The 15,821-nt window shown below is 46.5% G+C and overlaps 1 protein-coding gene and 1 long non-coding RNA gene across 8 annotated transcripts in view; one reads left to right on the top strand and one right to left on the bottom strand.

Moving 5' to 3' along the window:
* ARMC9 (armadillo repeat containing 9) overlaps positions 1 to 13,112 on the bottom strand; it is a 147,262-nt gene extending 134,150 nt beyond the window's left edge. For 5 of the 7 annotated variants that reach the window (XM_025463409.3, XM_025463411.3, XM_025463412.3 and 2 more), the window contains exons 1-3: positions 13,010 to 13,112; positions 5,653 to 5,738; positions 4,109 to 4,234 (exon numbers count right to left, since the gene is read on the bottom strand). In XM_025463409.3, coding sequence (XP_025319194.2) covers positions 4,109 to 4,234; positions 5,653 to 5,703 — 177 coding nt within the window. In that variant the 5' untranslated portion in view covers positions 5,704 to 5,738; positions 13,010 to 13,112. Of the gene's footprint in view, positions 1 to 82; positions 177 to 4,108; positions 4,235 to 5,652; positions 5,739 to 13,009 lie in introns of those variants that run through there. The other 2 variants (XM_025463410.3, XM_025463414.3) reach the window with 2 other exon arrangements.
* Positions 13,113 to 13,144: 32 nt separating this feature from the next.
* On the top strand, positions 13,145 to 15,799 carry LOC118355104 (uncharacterized). The gene is made up of 2 exons (XR_004816851.2): positions 13,145 to 13,228; positions 13,491 to 15,799. It is a non-coding gene; the product is annotated as an uncharacterized LOC118355104 (long non-coding RNA).
* The last annotated feature ends 22 nt before the right edge of the window (positions 15,800 to 15,821 follow it).

Below are 15,821 nucleotides of genomic sequence, written 5' to 3'. Positions count from 1 at the left end.
CAATAGACTTGCTGACCCACAGCCTGTGATCGATAAAAACCAGGCCAGACCCAAAGCACAGCCAGGCCTCAGCAGAACTCACCTCACATACAGAAGCTTGCTGACGCCCAGCTGAGTCCTGGAGTGACAGCTCCAGTCAATCCCAGGCCTGGGTGGTGGGTGCTGCCATTTGCTCCCTGTCGTTAAAGCATGTCCCATCAAGATGGCACTTGGGAAATGATTACAGATCCCAACACACCCATACAGGACTGTCTATGTCCACCAATTACAGAAACAGGGACACATAGGCTGGAGATGGAGGAAGGAGCAAAGGCCTGGTACTCTTCCAACCTCAGGGCTCTGTGAGCCTGACTATGCAGGGCAGTTTCCAAACTTACTATGCAAACGCTGAAATAGAGAATTCTGGGGAAAGGAGGGGGCAACTGTCATGCCACCAGCCTCACAACAAGAATGATAAGTGACCCACTGAAAATACCTGCTGCATAATTTTGCAGATTTAGGTGTTAAGGCAAAATGGACAGAACATCCTAACAATCCCAAACCATGTGATCCATATTATTTTCCTTACTGTATCATATGCCCAAGATACTAAGACCTACATTTTGTGTTCATTTGCAAAAGCTTTTCTTGGACTGGATTTTCTGTAGAACCTCCAATCCACACCCCCCCCCACACACACACAAGGCCATTATGCATCACCACTAATTGGTCATTGTTCTTTTATACTTTTTTTAGATGTCTTTATAGTTTTCCTCCTTTTTTTTAGGTTTTTTAGAAATAAGCTTGTTAATATTATAAAATGGGAATGTACCTGCACAAAGTTGTAGTGTCTGGTTATGCTTAAAAACATTCATTAATAAAGAATCTTCGGGGGAACGCCTGGGTGGCTCAGCAGTTGAGCGTCTGCCTTCAACTCAGGTTGTGATCCCGGGGTGCCAGAATCAAGTCCCACATCAGGCTTCCTGCATGGAGCCTGCTTCTCCCTCTGCCTGTGTCTCTGCCTCTCTCTCTCTCTCTCTGTCTCTCATGAATAAATACATAAAATCTTTTTTAAAAAAAATCTTCAAGGTGCCTGGGTGGCACAGTCAGTTGTCGACCAACTCTTGGTTTTGGCTTGGGTCATGATCTCAGAGTCAAGAATCTTTAACTGTGATTATTACAGAAATTTTTTCTACCATGTGATCAAGAACAACTGAATATTACCCTACTCTGGAAGGTCTTGGCTCCTCAGTCTTGGAAGAAGTAAAGGACAGCCTGTCAACAACCATGGGAAGGGAGGTGCCCAAATAAAGTACAAGTCAAGCACTGCCACCTCTGAAGAACTAGGAGAAACCCCATTACTGACTGATACAAAGGTGAAGGGGATCTTCCCAAGTGGCAGTGCTGCTGGGGCCTGACCCCACTCCAGGCTCACCTCTGCTGAACTCTAAGCAAACCCTGCCATCCCTGCAAGCCACTCTCCCCAGAGAGGGCTAGGGACCAAGAGCTCTTTGTGTGAATGAGTTGAGTATTAAGTATTTTAAGGCTTCGAGTCAAGGTATTTTCTTATGTGGCTTGGCAAAGTCCACATGTTCAAATGGACCATGTAGAGTTTGTTCTGAATTCTTCATTTGTAGACCTGGGACCACAAACCTTCCCTGTATCATTATAATCACATCTAAAAGCCGTCCTACGGGCAGCGGTGGCTGCCTGCTCAGCGGCACAGTGGCTCAGCGGTTTAGTGCCGCCTGCAGCCCAGGGCATGATCCTGGAGACCCAGGATCGAGTCCCACTGTCAGGCTCCCTGCATGGAGCCTGCTTCTCCCTCTGCCTGTGTCTCTGCCTCTCTCTCTCTCTCTCTCTCTCTCTGTCTCTCATGAATAAATAAAATCTTTTTAAAAAATTAAAAATTAAAAAATAAAAGTCATCCTAACTTATGATTCATATTCTGTACCTGAAAAATCACTGCATTTAAAATAATATCGACATACAAAGCAATCCAGTGTTATAACTCATACAGTCAGAAATATTAGTGATCTTCTCTAATATAAAACATGATCCCAGCCAGAGTCACCAAGATTAGAATATTTACACACTATCAAAAATAACTTATAAACACACACACACACACATCTTACAGAACTGTGCTTAGGGAAATTCTCCATTTGTTGAGTGCCACTGACACAATATTTTGCTAAGCTGCTGTTTCAGGTATTTTTGTTCAGAAGAGCTATCATAGTAGGCACAGCTATTTATTGAATGAGCAGAAAACATATGTTTGTGGCAATCAGAAAGTTTCGAGGTCTTTAAAGTTATAGAAAAACAGACCTGAATACATCTGAGAAATGTAAACCCAAGCCACAAGATATCACTTCACATCCATTAGGATGACTACTATCAAAAAAAAACAAAACAGAAAACAACAAGTATTGGTAAGGATGTGGAGAACTTATAATCCCTGTGCATTGTTGAAGGAAATGTAAAATGGAATCACTGTGGAAAATAGTATGAAGTTTCCTCAGAAAATTAAAAATAGAAGTACCATATGATCCAGTAATACACTTCTGAATATATATCCAAAATAACTGAAAGCAGAATCTCAAAGAGGCATTTGTACACCTACATTCACAGCAGCACTATTCATAATAGCCAAGAGGTGGAAGCAACTCAAATGTCCATTGGTGGAGGAATGGATAAACATAATGTGGTATAGACAGATAATGAAATATCCTTCAGCTTTAAAAAGAAACACTGTCACATGCAACAACATGGATAAACCTTGAGGACATTATGTTAAATGAAATAAGCCAGTCACAAAAAGAAAAATACTGTATGATCCCACTTAATATGAAGTATCTTAAGTAGTCAAATTCATAGAAACAGAGGTAGAATGATGATCATTAAGAGCTAGGGTTGAGGGCAGCCCCAGTGGCTTAGCGGTTTAGTGCCGCCTTTGGCTCAGGGCGTGATCCTGGAGACCCAGGATCGAGTCCCACATCGGGCTCCCTGCATGGAGCCTGCTTCTCCCTCTGCCTGTGTCTCTGCCTCGCTCTCTCTCTCTGTGTCTCTCATAAATAAATAAGTAAAATCTTTTTTTAAAAATAAATAAAATCTTGAAAAATAAATAAAATAAAAAATTAAAATAAGTAAAATAAACAGAAATGCATGTATGTTAAAGATACTATGTCACAACACATTTCCTAGGGAAGGTACTCAGATTAAAGATGACATTACTGGGGCGCCTAGGTGGTTCAGTTGGTTGAATCTGACTCTTTTTTTTTTAAGATTTTATTTATTTATTCATAGAGACAGAGAGAGAGAGAGAGGCAGAGACACAGGCAGAGGGAGAAGCAGGCATCATCATACAGAGAGCCCGACATGGGACCCGATCCAGGGTCTCCAGGATCATACCCTGGGCTGTAGGCGGCACTAAACCTCTGCGCCACGGGGGCTGCCCTGAATCTGACTCTTGATTTCAACTCAGGCCATGGTCTCAGGGTCGTGAGATAGAGCCCCTAGGCAGGCTCCTCGGTCAGTAGGGAGTCTGCCTCTCCCTCTTCCTCTGCCCCTCCCCCTGCTTGCACACTCTCCCTCTCTCTAATGTAAATAAATAAATCTTAAAAAAAAAAAAAAGAATGACATTACCAATTCACACAAAAACACCTGAGTATCTAAAAGTCACTCTGGGGGTGCCTGGGAGGGTGCCTGGCTGGCTCACAGTTGGTAGAGCATGTGACTCTTGATCTCAGAGTTGTGAGTTCTAGCCCCACATTGGGCATAGAGCTTACTTTAAAAATAAATCAATTAATAAAACAAATAAGGGCAGCCCGGGTGGCTCAGCGGTTTAGTGCCACCTGCAGCCCAGGGCGTGATCCTGGAGACCAGGGATCGAGTCCCACGTCGGGCTCCCTGCATGGAGCCTGCTTCTCCCTCTGCCTGTGTCTCTGCCTCTCTCTCTCTGTGTTGCACATGAATAAATAAATAAAATCTTTAAAAAAAAATAAAACAAATAAAATAAAAGTCACTCTGACCAAGTTACCAGAAACAATTCCAATATTCTGTAATAGCATTTCTTACAAGTTGGGAACATCTCGATTATTGACAGAGATCAAAAAAAGCAAAATGTTACCTGGATGATCAATGATTTGGAGTCCTTTAAAGAGCCACCTGCTGTTTTAGATAATGGCTTTCCTTTCATTTTGCATTCTTTTGAAAATGTTTTCAAGGTGTCTTCAAATTCGGCAAAATCTAAGTACTATAAAAAAAGAACATAAATGTATATACATTTCTCTATTTTAACATCAACAAAGCAACTGTCTTTGATGTAATTGTACAGGCTCAGTGTTATCACCAATTTATAATGGGGTTAATGAACTGTCATCTTTGGGAGAACCTGGGATCCAGCTTATAATTTACTTAATTGACACACATACCAAAAGCCTAGAAAGGCAATCACAGAAAATGCTTATTTACAGAAAATAAATTTGTTTTCAGAAAGAAAATGTGAAAAAAAAAAAGAAAAGAAAGAAAATGTGAGCTGCATGACTCATTTATCAATGGAAATAAACTGATGTCTTCAGCAGTCTGGAAAAGGCAGAAGTGATCCTCAGAAGGCCGGCTTTGGGTCTGCTAGGTCTCTGGGAATTTGCTGCTGAAACAGGCACTGGAAAGAATTCCTGTCCTTAAGGACAGAAGCCACGCCACATTAAGAGACAGGTACCATCATTGGTGATCCTTAAGCACAGCACTCATGCTCACCACCTGTCCCGGGAAGACCCTCTCCCTGGCTTTCCCTACCATGCACTCTACTTACGCTCCCCATGCTCTCCCGCCCTCCTTCTGTTTGTGGTAGGCCCATCTTTTGGTTTCCACCTCCTCCGAGTGGCCTATGTCCCCAGGCCCGGTCCCCAACCCTTTGCAGTGATGGCTTTAAGGATTTATTCACGATCACAACAATGAACTCCAAAGCTGCGTTTCCAGGGTAGATGCCTCACTCCACTGCCACGGCTCACAGTGCCTGGTGAATGGTCTAGTCACAGACTAAAAAACAGCACCAGCAGTTTCTTTAGCACCAACTATGTGCTAAAAAGTACGTAGAGAATATAAACAAGCATAAGGTGTGGGTCCTGTCCTTTAAAAGCTTTCAGCGTAGGAAACCTAAATGTCCACCAGGCAACAAGTTAAGTAGATACGGCCACTCAATGAAAATTCTAAAGCATTGAAGAGTATGAGGCAGATCACAGGAAGATATTCACACTATACTATTGATAGAGAAAAGCCAAGTTTTGGAACAATGTGTGCAGCATTGTTCCATTTTGTAAAACAAACTATAGATGTGTAAATATATTTTAAATATTCATGGGGAAAAAAAAGTCTGGAAAAATAGATTAACCCACTAATGGTGGTCACTGCAGGAGTGGAACAGGGAAATGAACTTTTCATACTTCCACATTGTTTGAATCTTTACCATGAGCATATGTTACTATTACAATTTTCTTTAAAGAAATTTTTACAAGGGGCTTTAAGATTTCAATTAAGTTAAATTTTTTAAAAAGTATCATGCTATATGATAAGGATAGAAAACACGTTATAAGGCACTATAAAATTTGTTGTATTTTAAAACACAAGTTTTCAAGATCTCTTTTTCTGCAACCTGTGTTTTGTAGAACATACCTCTTTCACAAGTCCAAGTAATTCTGATTCATGAGCCAGGATATCCCCCATATTGAACTGTTACTGTTAATTCTCACAGCAGAAATCTGAACAAGGCAAAAGTATAAGAGAAAAGCTTTCATTTCAACCATCTGTGAAATCATAAAAAGGTGGCTGTGGTGGGCTGAATGGCCGCCATCCTAATCCCCAAAACCTGTGAATATGTTACGTTGAATGGCAAGAGGGGATTAATGTTGCACGTGGAATTAAGGTTGCTAATCAGCTGACCTTAAAATAGGGAGAGTGAGTATCTAGGATTATCTGGTGGACCCAGCATAATCACAGGGATCCTTATAAGGAGGCGAGAGGGTCACTATCTGAGTGGATGCACTGCTTGCCCTAAAGGTAGAGGAAGGGTCCCAAGCCAAGAAATGAATGCAGACAGCCTCTAGAAGCTCAGAAAGACAAGGAACAGATTCTCCTCTGGAGCCTTCCCAAATGAACAAGCCCTGTGAACACCTTGATTTTTAGCTCAGAGAGACCTATTTTGGACTTCTGACCTCCAGAACTATAAGATAATAAATCTGTGTTGTTTTGGGGCACCTGGGTGGCTCAGTGGTTGAGCTTCTGCCTTTGGCTCAGGGCGTGATCCCGGGATCCTGGGCTCAAGTCCTGCATCAGGCTCCCCAGAGGGAGCTGCTTCTCCCTCTGCCTATGTCTCTGCCTCTCTCTCCGTGTCTCTCATGAATAAAGGGATAAAAATCTTAAAAAAAAAAAATCTGTGTTGTTTTAGGTCACTTATCTGATGGTAATTTATCACAGCAGCACTAGGAAAGATGGAGGCTAATGTCCAAAGTAATTCCTTCTTCCTTGACAACTACTTAAAATGAATATGAAAAAAAAATGAATATGAACATGGCTAGAAGGTGGTGTCAATGAGAATCGAGGATTGTAGTGAGACCGGGAAAGATTATTCTTCTTATTTGGTTTTCTAATGTGCCATAACATGTTATGCGTAATTCAAACAGTCAAGACCACAAAGTGCATTTTAGAACAAAACAGAATTTGATAGGGTTCAATCGTTTACCTTAAAGAAGGATATGCATTAAAATTAATCTGATAGAAATGAACAGAACCTCCAAGTAAAAAAATAGTAACCATTCACAAAAAGATATGAGATACTAGTTTTTTGCAAGAAATCTTTAATGTTTTCCAAAGACCACAATCATTTAGCCTTACAATAATGGGGGAGGAAGTGGTGTCCATTTACACAAGTGTTAACATACATACGGTCATGCAACAGAGAATGCATTATGTCAGTTTTTGTTTTTTGTTTAGAGAGAGAGCGCGTGCACACAAGCTGTGCGGGGGGGAGGGGGCAGTGGAGGAGGAGGGCAGGGGGACAGAGAGAATCTCAAGCAAGCTCCACACTGGGCATTCAATCTCATGACCCTGAGACCATGACCTGACCGAAAACTTAGAGTCGGATGCTTAATTGACTGAGCCACCCAGGAGCCCCACAGTCAAGTTTTTTAAAGTTATATTTATGGATGGACAACATCTATATACATTTCCAAACATTTAAATAGATAAAATATCACGAACTGGAGATCCCCGGGTGGCTTAGCAGTTTAGCGCCTGCCTTCGGCCCAGGGCGTGATCCTGGGATCCCAGGATGGAATCCCACGTCGGGCTCCCTGCATGGAGCCTGCTTCTGCCTCTGCCTGTGTCTCTGCCCCTCTGTGTCTCTCATGAATAAATAAAATCTTAAAAAAATATATCGCGAACCTTTTTATTTTTTTTAATTTTTTAAAATTTATTCATGATAGACATAGAGAGAGAGAGAGAGGCAGAGACACAGGCAGAGGGAGAAGCAGGCTCTACGCAGGGAGCCCGACGTGGGACTCGATCCTGGGACTCCAGGATTGTGCCCTGGGCCAAAGGCAGGTGCTAAACCGCTGAGCCACCCAGGGATCCCTCGCGAACCTTTTTAAAAAGCACTTCCTACTTTTTCTGTCCCCAGGTGTGCCCAAAGCAGCTACTCCTGGTGCCCCACTCCCAGGCTCTTCACCCACACTAGCTGCCCATCACACCAGAGGAATGAAAAGGTCTGGGCACTAATACTAACCGTCCCATTCACTGGCACCTGGTCTGGGGCAAGTCACTAAAACTTGGGGCCTCTTTCACATGCAAAAAGTGGAGAATTATCAGATCTCTTATGGTTACAGGAACATGATTCTGTAACATTACATTTGATCTGCCCATTAGAGTCCATTGACTTATTTGAGCACAAGTCAGGGAGATTAAAAGTAGTAATTTCCTCCTTTTCATTCTCTTTGTCTCACTATCATTTGTGGCTTCATCTCCCCCAAGGTACGGGGACACAGTCTTCCATCCCTTCTATCTCCACTTGAATTTCTATCCTATTACCAAGTGATCCTTCCCTTCCACACTTTCTCCTCTGCTCTGTTAACTTGAGCCACAGTGGCTGCCATGTGGCTGCACTCACTGGATGTCCACAGCACATGCCTGTCCTCTCTCTCTCGAGGACTTTGCACTTACTGCAGACACCCTCCTGACACCCTCATCTCATTCAGGTCACTTAAATGTCACCTCCTCAGAGAGACTTGCCCTGACTACCCTTTGTAAGGGGTCAGCTCCATCACCTCCTAGTCTTTTGTCCAGCATTATTTTTCTCAACAGCACTAACCACTACCTGACTGAACATCCCTACATTAAGTAGTGCTCCCTGTGGATTTAGGAGGAACCTCCATTTCCCTGGCATGGCCAGTGCCTGGCATGCTATAGTTGCTCAAAAATACTTACTGGATGGAAGTAATATCAGATACGGGGAAAATAAAGCAAGGAAGGGGACAGTTTGGAGAAGAATGGCATAGGGTCACTTTAGATGACGTGGTGAAGGCCTCCTTGAGACCACATGGGCAGAGACATGAGGACCTGAGCACTTCTGGGTCTGGGGGAGAGGGAGCTGCAAGTACTCAGGCGGTGGAGTGCTGAGGGACAGAGGTGTGGTGAGGGAAGCCAGGCATGGAGGCCATGAGGGCCCAGAGCAGGTCAGATAGGCCTTTTGTGAGCTAGCAGCTTCAGGGTGACAGGAAGCCTGGAGAGGGGACTGGGAGGGGCCTGCCACCATCAGATCTACGGTTCTTAACAGCAGGGTCTGCTGCATGGGGAAGCCTGAGGGAACACGGTGGTAAGGAGGCCACTGCAAAGCCCAAGCTGGTGATGAGGGAAGTTTGGAGGAGCAACAGGAACTCTGTGAAGGGTTTTAGGGTTCCAAATGCAAAAGGGAGGTGGTGTGACCCACTGATGGACCAGAGGTGGATGATGTGAGAGGGAAAAGTGAAGGGCGATGCTAGGGCTGAGACAGATACCGTTTGCTGAGGTGGGAAAAATGGGGGGGGGGGTGCATCTGAGAGGCCAGTGCAAGAGTCCTGGGCCAGTCACAAGAGTCCCAGGCCCATGAGGCATCTGAGCTGGGTACTGAGAAGGTCGGGGCATGTGAGTCCAGAGTAAAGGGAAAGGCAGGAGCTGGAGGCAAGCATTTGGGAACTGTCAGCATAAAGATGGCATTTCAGGAGACAAGGATCCCAAACAGGACTCCTAAGGAGAAGGCCTGGGCCTGAGCATTGGACCATTCAGGGACCGAAGAGAAGCAGCCAGCAAGAGACGAAGCAAGAGCAGTGACCCGTTGGTGGGACACAACCAGGAGACTGTAGCACCTGGAAGCCAAGGAAGGTGGTCCCCACATCAACTGCGACTACTTGTGGTCAAGTAACACGAAGGTAGAAGACTGAAGCCCTGGATTTGGCAACACAGAGGTACGAGCAGTGATGAGAGGTGCCTGCCTCGAAAGGACTAAAGAGAGCAAGAGAAGTAACAAAGGACAGACAGGGAGATCTGTCACAAAAAGGAGAGGAAAGGAGGGGGAGTGGTGGCTGGAAAGAGATGGGAGGTTTTTTAAGGTGGAGGATGTTACAGCAGCAGGTTTCTAAAGTGATGGGAATGACCCAGTTAGAGAAGGACAAATTGAGGCAGAGGAGAGGAGATGGGTAAGGAAGCTAGGTCCTTGCCGCATCCAGAGTCCCACTGGAGGGCCAGGCTCTAGATAGGGCAGGGATGGTCCACCCCCCAAATACAGAGGGAGGGCAGAGGACATGGGTACTGACCAAAGACACAGACAGACTCAGTGATGAGGAAAACAAGAAACAATGTCATGAGCTGACAGTCAGAAGCATGTGACAGCCGAAAGAGAAGAGAAGGGAGGAACCAAAGTGCCTACGGACACGTGGCAGGATTTCTAGTATTGAGAGTCTGCTTAAGACTCATGGACTAAAATCCAAAATGGAACCAGTCTGCATGATTTTGTAGTCTTTCTCCAGCCACTCTCAGCTCTCTGAGTTAGGCTAGCCAGGGTGAGGTTTTTCCAGAAGACAAGGGAAAGAGAAGACAAGTGCAACAGTTATAGAGCAGCAAAGGGAGAGGAGGGGAAGCACATGGGGGGTTGTTGGGCAGTGAAAAAGCAACAGGGTCAAACTCCTGCCTAAGAGGGCACTGGGCCTAAGATCTGCTTCAGAGGCACATCCACGGGCGCTTGAAAGATAAAAAGCATGATCAGAGTGGAATGGGTGCTTGATTTAGGGGGTGATCCAGTAATAAAACATTCATGATCATGGGAGTAAAGAGAATGGGACAAAAAAGATGCCTAAAAGATGAAGAAACTGGAGCCAGGATGGTGAAATCCCTAAAAATGAAGTAGAGGAGGTGGAGAGGTAGACCGCAAGCCAGGCAGCCAGGCGCTATGGCCTTCGCGGGGTGACAACTGCACTCCCAGGAGGTGTCGGTGTCAAGGTGGGGCAGCAAGTGGTCAAGACTGGGGTATGCACTTCAATGGAGCTGGGAGTTTTGAAGAAGGAAGGCAGTGATCTGCAAGTAGCAGGGAGGACACCTACCCTTCTGGCACCTGCAGACCTGCCAGATACAGAAGAAGAAAGGCCGCCTGCTGTTAAGGACCACCATCTCTGCAGCCCTTCTCTGGATCCACACCACCCCTGCCCCTCTCACTGCTGCCCCTACCCCTTCCCCACATGAGGCCCACCAGTGGTAAACTCCCAGCATTCCTCTGTACCGCATGCTCTTTCACAAATCCCAAAACTTCTGTTTGATGTACTCGCCCCACCACAAACTTCACTCATTGTGCTAACTTAACCCAGAACTGACCTCCTTCAGGTCTTCCACGAACCCCTTCCCTTCCTTCCCTATCAAGGCAATTCTCCTCCTCCTCTCTGAACTCTACGTTTACTTCTACTGCTACACTTATTACCCTGTTTACAAATGCAGGGAGGTAGATTTAAATGTGATCCCTCCAGGGGTACCTGAGTGGCTCAGTTGATTAAGCTACCGGAGTGGCTCAGTTGATTAAGCCGACGTGATTTTGGCTCAGGTCATGATATGAGGGTCGTGAAACTGAGCCCTTCCTTGGGCTCCACACTGGGTGTGGCATGTGCTTAAGATTCTGACTCTCCCTCTCCCTCTTCCCCTCCCCAAGCACCCCCCTACTCATGCACTCTCTCTCTCTAAAATAAATACAATTAAATAAGTAAATTTATTTAACTAACCACCTGGAAGGCATGATAGACACCCAAGATATTTACAAATAGATCAAGTCCAAGCAGAAAGAACAGCATTTCTGAAGACCCTAGAACAAGAAAACTTTGTTGTTTTTTGAGAACTCAAGCTCCTTCCTACCTCAGGGCCTTTGCACATACTCTTCTCTCTGCACCATTTTCCTCCTCTTTTTTTCACGTGGCTAACCCTGGTGCTTAATAAACATCAATTCCTTGGAGAAGTTCTTCAAGACCTTCATTTGAATAAGAGTCTGCCCTTATCAGTGAATGTGAGCCACTGTTGGGTGTCCCATTACTCTGACATTCTCAGAAATCAGAATTCTCTCTAAACCTTTATATCATAAAAGTTCATTTATTAAGATTTTTAAAGATTTTATTTATTTATTCATGAGAGACAGGGGCGGGGGGCAGAGACACAGGCAGAGGGAGAAGCGGGCTCCACGCAGGGAGCCCAACGGGAGACTCGATCCTGGGTCTCCAGGGTCACACCCTGGGCTGAAGGCGGCGCTAAACCACTGAGCCACTCGGGCTGCCCCCTTTATTAAGAATTTATTGTATGCCAGGCAACGTGCAAAATGCTTCACATTTGATTTTCACAATAAACCTGAGAGGTGAATATGATTTATATTCTTTTATAGATGAGGTAACTGAGGCTCAAGAAGACCTTGGTGCTCCCAATAATCCAGCCAGTAAGGGCCAAAAGCCGGAATTTAAATCCAGACCGCTGTTAACCACTACACACCATTACTCCAAATGCGGGCACCACCTCAATCGGAATCACCCGGGATGCTTGTGCAAATGAAATTCCTAGAACCAGGGGAGGAGGGCGGGGGGTGGGAGTGAATGGGTGACGGGCACTGGGGGTTATTCTGTATGTTAGTAAATTGAACACCAATAAAAAATAAATTAAAAAAAAATAAATAAAAATAAAACAAACAAACAAACAAAAAGAAATTCCTAGAACCACCATGATCTTACTCAACACCAGGGTGGCATGATGCCCAGAAACTGTTTTAAACAAGCTGCTCGGCTGATTTTTTTTTTTTTTTAAGATAATACTTCTTTATTCATGAGAGACAGAGAGCGAGAGGCAGAGACACAGGCAGAGGGAGAAGCAGGCTCCATGCGGGGAGCCGGACGTGGGACTCGATCCCAGGACCCCGGGGGTCACGACCTGGGCCAAAGGCAGATGCTCAACCACTGAGCCACCCAGGTGGCCCCCCGGGGGTGATTTCTATGCACACGCAAGTTTGCGAAGCACTGCTCTACTGCTTGATGCAGGAACTAGAGAAAACTTCAGCCACTCTTGGGGGGTTGCAGTGTGGCGGCTTCGTTTCTACACGAGGGGCTCTAGGACCGACGAGCTGGCGGGGAAGGGGAAGGCTATGGGATTTGCCTGGAGGACGAGCATGCATGGCTGGCATCCTACTTTGGCTCAGGTGGGATGAAGTCTGGGGAGGCGGCGCTGATGCGGGTAACGGAGGCCACCCGCTCGCCCCGCGGGGAGACGCGGCCCCTCACGTTTGGCCCACTGAGGCACAGATCCGGGTCGGCTTGCGGGAAGCCGCGGGCCGCTCCTCCGTCGGTCCAGGAGGCGGCCTCGGGCCCAGGGCGGCGGACCAGACACGGGGGTGTCGGGGGGCGGCTGCCACGCCGGCTTTCCTGCGGCCCTCGGGCCCCCCACACTGCTGCTTCCCGCCCGGAGCTGCGGATTCTGCGGCCGCGCTTACCTGCTGCACCGCCGCGGGCATCCGCGCCGAACCCGCTCGGCCGCCACCTCTCGGGTCGTCGCCCCGGCAACCGCCGCCGCCGCCGGCGCAGCGTCACGTGGGGGCGGCGCAGCCAATCGCGGGACGCGCCGGCGCGGAGCATGCTGGGAGGAAAGGCGGGCGCTCGGGGCGCTGGGGCCGCGGCGCTTCCTGGGCGCGGAAGTGAAGCTGCGGTTTGCGGTTCGGTGGCCGCTGCGGGCCGCGTCCTGGGCGGGGGAGGCGACCCTGGCTTCCTCACCGCGACTTCCCCGTCGTTCATGCCCCGAACGACGCGCCTGGCGCCGTGCCCGGCTCTGGGGATGAGCCGAGGGCGGCAGGAGGCCAGCGTACAGGCTGGTGGTCGTGGAAACGCCTAGCTGTTGTTCTCGGTTCGATTGATTGATTGATTGATTGATTGATTGATATTTATTTATTTATTTATTTTGTTATTCTCATTTTACAGGAGCGACCCAGAGCTACCTTAGAACGAGCGATGTCGCCCAGAATCTGCCCGAAGGCCTCAGACGTCCACCCTGGTGCAGCTAGCAGTTTCCTGGAATTTTACAGAAATTTCGTTCTCCGAAACACCCGAGATTTTGGTTTTCAAAAATAATTCAGGAATGCAGATCCTCCCTCTCCTTGCACGCGGTGCTTGGGAGCTCAAGTCCAACGGCACTGAAAGAGGACTTGCCAGTCCTCCCCCCCAAGTTCAGCGGGAGGTCGGGGAGGTGGTTAGAGACCACACCTTCCCTCGAGGCGGTACCTTAGAGACCGAGGCTCTTGAGTGGCAATCTCTGTGTTACCACCTCGTGCTTCCAAAAAGATGACCCAAAACAAACAAACAAAAAAAAAAAAACAAAAGATGACCCGAGGCCAGAGTCAGGGAAGAGAGCATGGAGAAAGTAGGTGAGCTTTACCCTGAAGAAGCCCTAAGATGGTCTGTGGCCACCATCTCCCTAGCTCCCAGCGCTGCCAGTACTCTTCTGGGACTTGAGATTGTCTTCAAAAAAAGAAAACAAACAAAAAAACCCTGCCATTTAGCAGGAAGAGAAATCCTGTCTTTGTGATATATATTGAAAATGAAAAAAAAAAAAAATGAAGCTCCCCAATTCCAATAAGTTAACATTTGTGACCTCACTGTGTGCCAAAAGTTGCCAGACAAAATATAGAACATTTAAATTTGTGGGTTTTTTTACTTTTTCTTTTTTAAGATTTTATTTATTCATGAGAGGCACAGAGAGAGAGAGAGAGGCAGAGACATAGGCAGAGGGAGAAGCAGGCTCCATGCAGGGAGCCCGATGTGGGACTCGATTCCAGAACTCTGAGATCATGCCCTGAGCTGAAAGCAGATTCAACCGCTGAGCCACCCAGGCTTCCCTAGAATATTTAAATTTGAATTTCACATAAGTTTTTAATATAAGGACATCCTGAGATCCCTGGGTGGCGCAGCGGTTTAGCACCTGCCTTTGGCCCAGGGCGCGATCCTGGAGACCCGGGATTGAATCCCACATCGGGCTCCTGGTGCATGGAGCCTGCTTCTCCCTCTGCCTATGTCTCTGCCTATCTCTCTCTCTCTCTCTGTGTGACTATCATAAATAAATAAAAATTAAAAATATATATAAGGACATCCCAAATATTGCCTTATTGTATGGCGAATACAGAACATTATATTGTCCTGTATTTTTATTTGCTGAATATGACAACCCTGTATGTGCCTAGCACTGTGCTAAGTGATAACATAGATTATTTAACTCACATCACATCTATGAGATGGGTATTTTCAGCATTTTATAGATTAACAATGTTGTGCTTTACCTGAGGTAATGTGCACGTTGATGTCTGAACTGGGATGCTCTCCCTATTGCTGTAACCTGAATGAAATCAATCTCCTTACCCGTCCAGGTTTTGTCTTTGACAAGGTAAATAACATGAAGTACAGCAAGGTTAAGAACTCAGAGTTCACACAGCTGGGGAGTGGTTGTGGCATCAGATTTGAATCTAGGCCCTGGTGCCTTTGGGCCCTGGGCTCTTAGCTATGACAAAAACTACAACTGGGGCACCTGGGTGGCTCATTCGTTTAAGCATCAGACTCTTGGTTTCAGCTTAGGTCATGCATGATCTCAAGGTGGTGAGATTGAGTCCCACATTGGGCTCCAAGCTCAGCACAGTGCTTGAGATTCTCTCTCCCTCTTCCCCCTTCCTCTGCCCCTCTCAGTTGTTCTGTCTCTCTAAAAAAACAAAACAAAACCATTCCTGCTCTGCTTTGCCTTCTGAGGGCATTTGCCTGACTGCCAGGATTATGGTCATTGTGCTGGTGATTATCTTTGCCCATCACCTCTCTCCTGGTGATAAACCTGACCATAGGGCTAGGCACCCAGCCCAGAATGGACTAATCTTACCCTATCTCTCTCACCACAGTGATTGGCCCAGGATGGGCATGTGATTCAGGCTGAGCCAGTGAGTCTTACCTTGGGATTGTTCTGTTGAAGTACAGATTATTGTAAAATGAAACTCCAGGGCAGCCTTGTAACCATGTCCTTTATCACCTAAAAAAAGCCTAAGAGGGGATCCCTTGGTGGCGCAGCGGTTTGGCGCCTGCCTTTGGCCGGGGGCGCGATCCTGGAGACCCGGGATCGAATCCCACGTCAGGCTCCTTGCATGGAGCCTGCTTCTCCCTCTGCCTGTGTCTCTGCCTCTCTGTCTCTCTCTGTGTGACTATCATGAATAAATAAATAAAATCTTTAAAAAAAAAAAAAACCTAAGAAAATGAAGCTGTCACTCAGAGAGATGCAAA

This window comes from Canis lupus, chromosome 25, assembly GCF_003254725.2.
Source record: "Canis lupus dingo isolate Sandy chromosome 25, ASM325472v2, whole genome shotgun sequence".
Lineage (NCBI taxonomy): Eukaryota > Metazoa > Chordata > Mammalia > Carnivora > Canidae > Canis > Canis lupus.
The sequence above is the reverse complement of the archived record's forward strand: the minus strand, read 5'-3'. Positions and strand labels throughout refer to the sequence as shown.